The sequence below is a fragment of the Hylobates moloch genome, unplaced genomic scaffold (genome assembly GCF_009828535.3).
Source record: "Hylobates moloch isolate HMO894 unplaced genomic scaffold, HMol_V3 SCAFFOLD_3, whole genome shotgun sequence".
NCBI classification, from domain to species: Eukaryota; Metazoa; Chordata; class Mammalia; order Primates; family Hylobatidae; genus Hylobates; species Hylobates moloch.
Genome location: NW_026652278.1, coordinates 1,379,480 through 1,391,081, shown reverse-complemented (window position 1 = coordinate 1,391,081; position 11,602 = coordinate 1,379,480). Strand labels below are relative to the sequence as shown.

Here is an 11,602-nt window from a genome sequence, read left to right as displayed (position 1 = left end):
GGGGGGGGGGGTCTATTCCTGTGTGATGCTGGGGGTGCCTCTCCCTGTGTGATGCTCAGGGGGGGTCTTTTCCTGTGTCTTACTGGGGGGCCTCTTCCTGTGTGATGCCGGGGGTGTGTCTTCCTGTGTGATGCCGGGGGTGTGTCTTCCTGTGTGATGCTGGGGGGGCCTCTCCCTGTGTGATGCTGGGGGGGCCTCTCCCTGTGTGATGCTGGGGGGGCCTCTCCCTGTGTGATGATGGGGGAGTCTTTTCTTGGGTGATGCTGGGGGGCCTCTTCCTGTGTGATATTGGAGGGGCCTCTTCCTGTTTGATGTGTGGGCCTCTCTCTCCACTTCCAACAGGAAGGCCCCCTCATTTGGGATGCTCTGAGTTTTCTGAGTTCACCGTTGATTTCCTTCCCTTTCCCTGCGCACTCGCCCGGTTCTCTCCTATGTCGTTCATGGTGTGGCTCTCGGTCGCTCAGGTGCCCTCAGGTGACCCACAGGCCTGTGAGCACCGAGGTTTTTTTCTGCACTTCCTGCTCTGCTTCTGGGAGACACTGGGGCAAGGAGGGGAATGACTGGTTCCTCCTGGGGCAGTGGTGGCTCTTTATGGCAGGGGCTAGTGCCAACTTTGCCTCTCTGGACATGGGTGTGGGAGACCGTGGTCTGTGTGGCTGCCAAAGGCAGGGAGGCTCATCCAGGCAGCCCACAGTTCTTGTCACCACGGAGGTCCTGGTGAGCACCACCCACCACCAGGTGCATGTGAAGCCACTGTGAGGTTAATTCCAAGCCAGCACTCGACCAGGTTTATTTTTAGAAGCTGGAGCTCATCTTAAAGGCACCAAGCTCTTTTGCTCTAAGAAGAGGAGGTTGACATGCGAGCTGGTGTGACTGTAAGAAGTGGAGGTTGACTGTAAGAAGTGGAGGTTGACGTGTGAGCTGGTTGTGACTGTAAGAAGTGGAGGTTGATGTGTGAGCTGGTGTGACTGTAAGAAGTGGAGGTTGATGTGTGAGCTGGTTGTGACTGTAAGAAGTGGAGGTTGACATGTGAGCTGGTTGTGACTGTAAGAAAAGGTTGACGTGCGAGCTGGTTGTGACAGCTGGGGACAGTTTATTTTGTGGCCGTCAAGAGCAATAAAGTGTAACTGAGGCCCAAAAGCATGTTTTTCCATTTCCTAATATTTCTGCTATCTCTGAAGATGTTACATTTGGTTGGGAAGAAAGAGCCTCTGTAGTGTGAGAATTTGTTTTTTACGAAGATTGTATCAATAAAATTTGCCTAAGAAAAGCTTTGAAATACACAGAGCAAACTGCCAAGCCCCAGGAATTTATGAAAAGGTGTGTATTTTGGCTGCTGGGTTATTATGTGTTTTGGCTGCTGGTTATAGCACCAGGATCGGGTTACATGGGTCTATGAATTGGATTTGGGGAGGCAGCGGGTGACCCCATGCTCAGCTCCCTCCCACCTTGCTGTGTCCCCACAGGCCACCTGCAGCCCCTCCACCTCCCACTCAGCTTCCCCACTTCATAGCTCAGTCCTCCCCCACCCTGGGGTCAGGGTCCTGGCTCTTGCTGGCCTGGTCAGCGTCTCTGCTTCTAGGGTCTTCTCACGGACTGGGGAGGTCCGTGGGGCCCCTCGTCCTTCCGCAGAGGCCACAGCACTGAGTCCCTCCCTGTTGCATATCCTCCTGGCCCTGCTCCCAGGTGGAGGGTGGCCCGGCCTCCGTTGCTCTTCCTGAAAGGTTTTTTCTGGGGAGAGGGCAAGGACTAAGGCGTCTCCCCTTCCGCCCCAGCACATCCTGGAGCTGGAAGCCATGCTGTATGATGCCCTGCAGCAGGAGGCCGGGGCCAAGGTGGCTGAGCTGCTGTCAGAGGAGGAGCGCGAAAAGCTCAAGGTGGCCGTGGAGCAGTGGAAGCGCCAGGTCATGAGTGAGCTGCGCGAGCGGGACGCCCAGATCCTGCGGGAGCGCATGGAGCTGCTGCAGCTGGCCCAGCAGGTGTGTGGCAGGTGGGGGCAGGGCTGGGGTGAAGACCTGGCCAGGGCCTGCACAGAGCCAGAGGGGGTCCTCCCACGGCCACACCCCCAACGACTACCCCTCTGTGGCCCCACCCTCCAGTGGCCACACCCCTTATAACACACACTCTGATGGCCACACCCTGGTGGCCATGCCCCCAATGGCCATGCCCCCTGACGGCCATGCCCTCAAACTGTCACGCCTTCCACACAGAGCCTTGGATGGCCACACCTTCTGATGATCATGCCCCAGAATGGCCACGCCCCCTGCTGGCCACACCCTCTGATGGCCACGCCCCTGGTGGCCATGCCTGTCAATGGCAGGCACTCAGGCCAGACTGCCTCCCCTACCAGCCTAGTGTCCTGGGCGTGTTGCAGAGGCCTCTGGGTGGCAGTTCCCCTCTTTTGGACCCCTGGGTATTGTCTTTTCCGTGACACCGTTTCCTGATGGCAAGGGTGTTCTCTGGGGACAGCAGCCCAAGGCCTGCCTTTGCTTCAGGGCACTGTGGGACCTCAGGCCTGTTGGGTCAGTTCTGTTCTAATGGGAGGTGAGAAGCCCTGCTGACTAAACGGCCTGGATGTGCAGGACACGGCCCAGCTCCTCCGTGAGCCAGGTTGGCTGGGAGGCGGCTGTATGGATGTAGTCCTTGTTAAGAACACCACTAGCGAAGGCTTAATTGAAATTCACATAAACAAGTGCCCTGTGTGCCAGCTGGCCGTGGGCATTGGTGGGCTAACGTTGGACATGCTCTGCTGGCTCCTCGTCGGCCTCCTGGGCCTCTTTGGTCTCCAGGGGATCAGGGTGAGGACAGTGACCTGCAGCCCTTTTGCTGCCTCAGAGGGGCTGTGGTTGGAGCTCGGATGCTTGGGGGACCCCAGGCACCAGCGTCCCCCTCACCGGGAGGCTCTCTCTGTGCCCAGCTCTCCTGCGACCCCTCTGGCAGCCCCTCACTCCGTTGCAGTGGCATCTGGGGGGACCGGGAATCCATTCCTACCATTTCCCTGGATGTGTGGCGTTGTGCTTTCTGAGTTGAAGTTGCAGGAATCGGAAGGATATTGTTCCCACCACGGGGAGTGTGGCATGGGGAAGACCCTCCACTCTGCTGCCAGAGCAGTGTAGCAAAGGCTTGTGTCCCCGCCAGGAGCCACGGGCCATGGCCACGCCAGCTGCTCTGCGACCATCTGTTACCAAGGAAATGAATGAAAATCTTGAAGGATTTGGGTTTCCCAAGTACTGTGACTATTGAAGATTTTCTTCCTTTTAATCTTGCAGAGAATTAAAGAGTTAGAAGAAAGAATAGAAGCTCAGAAGAGACAAATAAAGGAACTGGAGGAAAAGGTAAAACAAATGCAGTTTTGGGGGTTGCTTGTTAAGATCAAGGGAGAGGAACCCAGTGTCACTCCGACCTGAGTCACTCAGCTCCAGGCCGCTGGGGCAGCTGACTTCGCTCCCAACAGCAGCAGGAAGCGGCCGCCTGAAGGCTGGACAGAGCTGAGCTGGGTGGAGCTGAGCTGGGCGGTGGCTGCAAGGGCTCTGGACCAGGAAACAGGAGCCCCGGGGTCTAGGAATGCCCCTGCCAGGGCCCAGCCATGCGACCTCAGAGGAGCCACTCCTCTTGTGGCCTCAGTTTCCCCATCTGGAGCCAACGGCCTCGGGTTCCTCCCATCTCTGAAGCCTGGGCTATGTGGAAGCCTTTGATCCGTGCAGGTTCACCTTGCGCTGGTCTAAGAATCAAGTTCCCGGATCAGAAGCACCCATTGACATGCAGTTAGGCTGAGGCCACACGCCAGGGCTGGGGAGGGCTGTCTGGCTCTTTCTCGGGGTCCTGGCTCCGTGAGGTGTGGCGTCAGGGCTGCTCTGTCCACGCACGTAACAGGCTTGGTGCTCTCCAAGTCAGGACGAGGGGAGCACAGCAGAGTCCCGACCCTCCCAGGGATGCCTGCAGGCGTTCAGGGCAGGGCTTGTTCTCCCACGTGGGGCTGGTTCAGTCATGTCTGGGGGTGAGAGTGTTCACTCTGTTGTGATTGTTCTTGGGGGCCCGGCTCCCGACCCCCAGCCCAGAGTGAGACTTTGTGCTAAATCTACTACGCGGTGGAGCTCACTGAAGTGATGGGCGCCCGCCGAGGGCTGAATGGCCAGTGGCCCCACCTTCTGCCTCATCCTTCCGGAGAGAACAGGAGGCTGGCATTGGGATGCCCCTGTGGTTGGCATGTGCTGGTCCCAGCCTGAGGAGAAGCCCACAGATGCTCTGCACTTGCCAGGAGAGACCGGGTCCCTCTGGACAGCCGTCGCCTTGGGGTCCGTGTGTCATCCCACATCCACCCTAGCCCTGCCCCGCCCCTCGTAGGCAGTGACACCCATGCCCTTCCGCTGGGCACTCACTGCCACCTGTGAGAATCATCATCCCGAGGAACGAGTTACTCAAGGCACAGCCTTTGAGGCCCTGGTGGACACCAGGCCACGTGGGGAAGCACCCACCAGCACACAGGGGCACCCGGCCTTGCCGGGAGGGGACACAGTGTTCTTGGGGCTTGAGCCTCAGAGGGCAGAGTCTCTCCCCCAAACCAAATGTCTGTTTCATTTTGCATCTTAAGGACATTGGTTTGTATTAAATACTAGAAAAATGTGAGGGCTGGGCGTGGTGGCTCATGTCTGTAATTCCAGTACTTTAGGAGGCCTAGATGGGAGGATCGCTTGAGCCCAGGATTTCGAGACCAGCCTGGGCAACATAGTGAGACCCTGTCTCTAGAAAAAAAATGTTAAAAATAGCCGGGCATGGTGGCACATGCCTATAATCTCCGTCACTCAGGGGGCCGAGGTGGGAGGATGACCTGAGCCTGGGAGGTTGAGGCTGCAGTGAGCCATGATCACATCACTGCACTCCAGACTGGGTGACCAACAGAGACCCTGTCTGCAAAGAAAAATAGATCAGGTGTTATTTCTTAAATCTAGCTAAATAGCCCTTCCTTTCCAAGCGATGCCCCGCTCCCCGATTTTCTCTTGTGTCCAGATGGGCCTGGCTCCCGACCCCCAGCCCAGAGTGAGACTGTGTGCACTTTGTCTACTCAGGGTGCTGGTTGCACTTTGCTGCTTATGGTGGGACTGAGACCACAGTATTGTCACAGGCCTGCTTTTGTTTGCTGGGCACTTGGAATGTCTTTCAATACAACGTTCACCATTATTATTACCCCATTGGTGCTCTCGCCGAAAATTCCTGCAGCAGGTCTCAGCGATGGGTTTCACTTCAGAGAGGAGGAGACCCAGTCCCCAGGAGGCTGGCCTTGTGGTGCTAGGGACACGCTAGGTGTGGGGCCCCCGACCAGCGCCCACCGCCCACGTCTGCATGGTGCAGGGTCCCCAGTGCGTTCCTAGGAGTGGCGGCACCACCCCTCAGACCGGGGGATTTGGGCAGCATCCCTCCCTCGGCACAGTCCTGAATGGCGTCCTCCTCCTCCCTGCCAGCAGCTCTGTCTTCAGTCTGTAATCGCGTGTATTTCTTGCCAGAAGCACTACAAACTCTTTTTTCTCTTTCTTTCCTTCCATTTCTCCATCCTCCCCTTTCTGTTTCAGTTTCTATTTTTGTTCTTATTTTTCTCCTTAGCTTTCATTCTCTGGTCATAGTCCGTCTTGGCACCCTGACGTGGTGAGTATTTCATTGGCAGGGTCCAGCAGGGGTCCCGCTCTGCTTCCCGGAAGACACCTCGGCCCCTGCCCTGCCAGGGAGCTGCCCGCCTGCCATTTGATCAACTGGAAGGCGATGACCCAGTATCCCCAAAAGGGTTGTTAGAAAGTCACCCACGTCCTTCAACACTGGAAGTCCCTCCCTGGGGGTCAGGACCCAGAGCCTTCCACTATAGAGGCCACAAGGTGCTCACCTTTCCTGAGCGGGAAGGAGAGCAGGGCCCCCCCCCCCCCCCCCCCCCCCCCCACCACCTCAGTGTAGCAGAAACATGCAGGACCCTCTCTAGGGAGTCTTTCTGCTTTGGTGGCACTAGGCAGCAGGCCCTGGGGGCAGACACAGTGGTTCTGTGATTCATCCTCATTCTTTTCTGGGTGGTGCTGAGCACAAGCTTGGGCAGTGCTGGAGATTCAGCCGGGAGGGCTTGGTCTCCCTGCCAGGCTGGGGCAGCTTAGGCCAGGATAGCTGGAGTCTGCAGGTCACGGCTGCTGCTGCTGCTACCATGGCACCCGCCAGCATAGATGGCTGCCTCCTTCCAAACTGGAGGAGGGGCAAGTAGGACGTCACATCATCGTTCACCTCGGTCCTCGAGTCCCCACCCTTCAGCAGGTCCTGAGAGGAGCTTCCCCTGGGAGCAGGGATTTCCCTCTCCATGAAGCCCCTCATCCCTCACCCCTCACTCCAGCCGGGCGGAGCCTCCCTGACATCCTCTCCACGCAGCCCCTCGGCCCTCGCCCCTCACGCCGGCCAAGCGGAGCCTCGCTGCCTCTGCACTCTACGTTTCTTTTCTTCTAGCCCCACATTGAATCGGACCCTTTTCCTCCAGTGGGACCAGAGAGCAGGGACAAAATGGGACATCGCGTCTCCATCCTGAAGATCCAGGGGGATTTGGTCTCTGCACGCCAGTCCCGTGGAGGAAGAGTGAGAAGGGGCAGTGTGTGCGGCGCGGAGCTGCCGTCCACGTGGGATGTGCCAGAACTAGAACTGGCTCTGCCGACTTCTTGGGGGCTTCTCCGGGACAGGCCCGACCTTGGCTGCTGGACCCTGGGTCCCTTCTCCCGGATGGCAGCCCCCATCCCAGTTCCAGGGATGTGTAGCATTCCCTGCCAAGCAGGGGTGAGAACTGCTTCTGTGCAGAAGCACCAGCTGCGGGTCCCCTCCTCTCTCTTGGTTCTCACAGTAGCTGCCACTGGTGTCTGGAGGATGATTTTCAGAAACAACAGAGGTTTGGCCCGATGACAAGATGAAAGCTGTGACCTTCATTCAAGGGAATCTGGAGGCTCCCTGGGATGGTCCTGGGAGGGCTCCCCGACACCTCAGGGGCCCCTCCGATGCTGCAGTGTGTTGCTAGGGTCCTGAGCACCCGCTGGCCAACAGACCCCACATCCACCCTCGTTCATCGTCATCTCTGTGGGGACAGACGAGCTGTGGCCGCTGCGGGCCATGTGGTGCCATCAACCCTCTGCCTCCCTACCCAACCTGAGACAGGAAGGCCAAGATCCCGCCCAAGCAGCCAGCTGGGAGCACTGTGGGACTGAGCCAAGGAAGGCGTGGGAGCGTGGTGACAGGAGGTGGGACGAGGGGGCAGAGCTGGCTGGAACACGGATGCCAAAGGCTGCCTCCGTAGTGCATCTCCAGAAGTCACAGAGGCCTTTGGTGCCCAGAGCCACCCGGCCTGGAAGCCCCTGCACGGGCCAGCCCTGCAGGCCGTGGACCCCGGCGGGCACCGAAGCCTCACCCCAAGCCTTCGCACACAAGGAGCAGCCCAGGTGGGGACGGCGGGCACAAGAAGGGAGCGGCTGGGACGGCCTTTCCCTCCCGCTGTGTGTGGGGACACTGCACGAGCCGTGGAGCAAGAGGCTGACAGGTAAGGGCTCTGCCACCTGTCCACGGGGACGGCCTTTTCCCTCCCGCCCTGTGTGGTGACGCTGCACGGGCTGACACGCCTCCTTCCTGGCCTGCTGATTCTGCTTAGAGAACGCAGCCCCATTTGAGATGAGAATTAAATTTGCTGGCACACCCTCCCTGTGAGGTGAGCCCCAGCTTCTCCTTCACACATCTGTGTCCCCGTTTGCACATGCGTGGCTCTGCCACCCCCTCCACTGCTGACCCGTCAAGATCACCTCTCCCGCCACTGATGGGACAGGGCCTGGGGGCTTGTGTGGAGCGTGGTGTGAGCTGTCGCTGGGGGCAGGGTCTGCAGACACGGTCTCCACAGGGACCTGGCATCTGGCAGAGCTGGCCCTCTTCCCCCTACTTGCAGGAAGAGGCTTGCGGGAAAAGGGAGAAACCCCTTAGGTGCAATGAGGCCTCTCTCCGAGTGCGCCTCCCTCCGCTGCTCCCGTGCACTTGAACGTGAACGCCGCCCCACACTAGGACCCGGCACCTGAGGTGTCTGCTCTGGGGAGGCGACTCTGGGTGCTCCCAGCAGGGAGGGAGGGAGGTCAGGACCCTGGGCATGCTCCACCGTGGAGCTTTCCTCACCAGCGGGGTTCCCTATGGGAGGGTGTGAAGATCCGTCGTCTGTGGGACTCAGTGGGGCTCTGGGGCAGGGTGAGCCGGTTCTTGGGGAGGCAGTGGCAGCCCCATGGGGGGCCGCCCAGGGAGCGCTCCATCTCCCCCACCTCCGACCCACACCCTGTCCGAGAGCCACCTGTGTCTCCTGCAGTGGGCAGTGGCTGTGGGCCACAGGCACTGCTGTTCCCCCGAGATGCTCCCTGCATAGAAAATGGGAGGGGGAGGAGGAGGTGCGACCACCACCCTCGACTCAGGAGGGGGCAGCAGCTCCATCTTCACCCTCGACTCAGGAGGGGGCAGCTGCGAGGAGGAGGTGCAAAGGGGGCGGTGGCTCCGTCTTGCAGGTCCCCTGGAGCGCGTTCTTCAGGCGCATCGTGGACAAGGCGTCGTCCTCGTGTGGGTCGGGACCTGGGTACCCAGTAGGATCTGGCTCCTGTGTCCATCAAGTGTGCCCAGGCACAGCCTCAGGCCAGAAAGTTCGCTGCAGAGGTTCATTCTAGCAGGAGCGAGAGACCAGCAGTCCCAGCCCTGTCCAAGGACGCCCGCTGCTTGGCACACGAGGGCACCGCAGGCCCACCATCCCTCAGGACATGGTTCCCAAGTCCCCAGGGATTTCTGGTCCCGCAGCAAGAGCCGGAGCTCCAAGCATAACATCCCTAACTGTGCGGCAAGGACGGCGCAGCCAGAGGTCGGGAGCTCCACAGCCTCCAGGGTCCCCCGAGGGTGGCTGGGGGCAGGGAACGCCCCGCAGCGCAACAACACACACGGCGCGGACATACACACCTCCCCGTGGAGGCTTCCCGGCTGCATCACTCCCACCCACTGTGGGCCAGGCCTCACAGCAGGGGCAGTGGACCATCCAGGCCATGCTGCCATGCTGAGCCCCGAGCACATTCCCACAACAGGTCACAGAGGGGACGCCATGCTGAGCCCCGAGCACATTCCCACAACAGGTCACAGAGGGGACGCCAGGCTAGAGGGGGGCCTGGGGAGCAGGGCCCTCCACAGCCACCCTCGGTGACATCTGGGACTGGGACCTCAGTGGACGGCAGCCCTGGATGGAGCCGTTTCCTGGGTACCGGACCTGGAGGTGACTCGGAGCTTCTGCTCCCAGCGTGTGCCCATGGGGCGGTCAGAGTGGACAGGCCGCACCATCATCAGGGAAGGGCAGCCGGCCAGCAACGTGCAGACTGTGCCTCAGGCCTGTGGGCACGATGGGGACAGAGGTGGGCGGGCGCTGCTCTGCTCGGGGGCTAACAAGCTACAGGCGCATCGTGGACAAGGCGTCTGTACAGCTCTGCACGGAAGACCGTTCTCAGCCAGTCCTGCCAGCCTCGTGGGATCAGGGAGTGAGCCTCAAATGCTAGACCAGAAAGGAAAACATGTGAGTCAACTGGCCCCAAGCATCACGTTGCACCAGGCGGAGCCGTCAGCCCCAGATGCTCGCGGAGGGCTGTCGCCCGACCCTGCAGCTACCCCAGGAGTGGGGAGACCTGTGAGCAGAAACCTGTCCCCACTGGAGCACCGGAAGCAATGCCTTCTTGAGCATGGTCAGTCGAGTGAGGAGAGGGGAGCGATGCCTTCGCAGGCTCCCTTGGGGGAGGTTATGGAGCGGGGACTTTGGGCCGAGGCCACCAGCCCACAGGGCTCCTCTGAAGCGAGGCGGCTGTCATCCTCTCGGGATCCTCTCCCACCGTGTCTGCTCCGAGCACGCAGTCTCCAGTGTGAGTTCAAAGGGTGTCACGAAAGAGCTACTACCTAAACTTGCAGCCAGCAAGGGGCTTTTGTGCCCTGGTCCCCACTCCCAGCCCTGGACCACCAACCCCACACCCATGGGAAGCAGAGGGCCCCTCACCCACAGCCCGGCAGGTGCACTGTGCGCCCTGCTCTGTGGCAGAGGAATCGCAACAGTATCTGTTCAAGCGTATTTTTGTACAGTAAATGAGACGCGAGACGTTACTGTGCTGTCTCAGCATCTCCCTTCTCTTCAATTAGCTTTCCCCCCCAACTTTTTATTTTGAAATAATTTTAGACTTAAAGTTGCACAAATTGTGTAGAGAGTCCTGTGTACCCTTCAGCCTGCTTCCCCGATGTCCCTGTCTTTTTTTTTCTTTTTTTTTTTTTTTTGAGACAGAGTCTTGCTCTGTCATCAGGCTAGAGTGCAGTGGCGCGATCTCGGCTTGCTGCAACCTCCTCCTGCTCCTGGTTCAAGCGATTCTCCTGCCTCAGCCTCAGCCTCCCAAGTAGCCAGGATTACAGGCCAGCACCGCCACACTCAGCTAATTTTTGTATTTTTAGTAGAGACGGGGTTTCGCCATGTTGGCCAGGATGGTCTGGAACTCCTGACCTCGTGATCCGCTTGCCTCGGCCTCCCAAAGTACTGGGATTACAGGCATGAGCCACTGCGCCCAGCCTGTCCCTGTCTTGAATAATCGTGACACGTTTTCAAAACTTAGCCACACCCTGGGTTCTGGTTTCACCAGGTTTCCTCCTGGCAAATGCTCCTTTCTGTTCCAGGATCCCACATGGCATTCGCTCATCCTGTCTCTCTAGTGCCTGCCATCAGTGACAGTTTTTTAGTTCTTCCTCGTCACTCTTGGCCTTGATGCTTGGATAAGAACTGGCCGGTTATTTTGTAGAAGGTTCCTCGGGGGATCTGCCTGGCCTGTGGTTCCCTGGAGATGATGCATCTGGGGGGAATGTCCCAGGAGTGATGGACCCTCAGTACCACACCAGGGTGCCCGAGGTGGGTGTGTTTCATCACTGAGGCCGTAACCTTGATCACTTAGCTAAGGGGGTGTCTGCCACGGTCTCCACTGAGGAGCCCTTTGTAATATATGCGTGTATCGGGGGAGATTGGCCGAGACTGAAAAGACCACGTTTCTCCGTGAACATTGCCTGGATCTCCGCACCTGTTGGTGGATCTTCCCTGCAGCACGTCTTCCTGTGGGGACGTCCTCTCCCCCTTCCTTCTATTTCATTGGTTAGAATTTTCCTATAGAGAAGACCTGCCCCTTTTCTCCTATTTCTTTGCTTATGTATCGCACTGTATGATTCCGGCTGTTCAGTCTGTCCCTGGGTCATGGCCCAGCGAGGCTGTTAATGTCTCCTCACCCAGACGCTGCTGCAGAGCCTCCAGCACTTCTCCAGGCCGGTGCCCTGCAGAGCACTCTCTTCCTCTCTGCCCCCACAAGGCGGGGTCCAAACCCCTTCCCCAAGGAGTTCTGGCTTCTGTGTTGGAGAGCAGTGTTCAGAAACCAAGGTCTCTGGACTGCGGTGTGCTTGTTGCTACTGGGGTGACAGTTTCCAGGCTCTCAGAAACAGCCTGGAAATACACCTGCAAACCAATCTGTGCACCCCCACACACCTGTGCTTCCCACCCTCCCTCTCTCCTTCCCTCCCTCCCTCC

The 11,602-nt window shown here is 59.0% G+C and overlaps 1 protein-coding gene across 13 annotated transcripts in view; it reads left to right on the top strand.

Annotated features, from left to right (window-relative positions):
• JAKMIP3 (Janus kinase and microtubule interacting protein 3) overlaps positions 1 to 11,602 on the top strand; it is a 162,758-nt gene that overhangs the window by 139,719 nt on the left and 11,437 nt on the right. For 7 of the 13 annotated variants that reach the window (XM_058435886.1, XM_032174836.2, XM_032174878.2 and 4 more), the window contains 4 exons: positions 1,776 to 1,979; positions 3,270 to 3,335; positions 5,599 to 5,640; positions 6,472 to 7,543. In XM_058435886.1, coding sequence (XP_058291869.1) covers positions 1,776 to 1,979; positions 3,270 to 3,335; positions 5,599 to 5,640; positions 6,472 to 6,915 — 756 coding nt within the window. In that variant the 3' untranslated portion in view covers positions 6,916 to 7,543. Of the gene's footprint in view, positions 1 to 1,775; positions 1,980 to 3,269; positions 3,336 to 5,567; positions 5,641 to 6,471; positions 7,544 to 11,602 lie in introns of those variants that run through there. The other 6 variants (XM_058435889.1, XM_032174904.2, XM_058435888.1 and 3 more) reach the window with 2 other exon arrangements.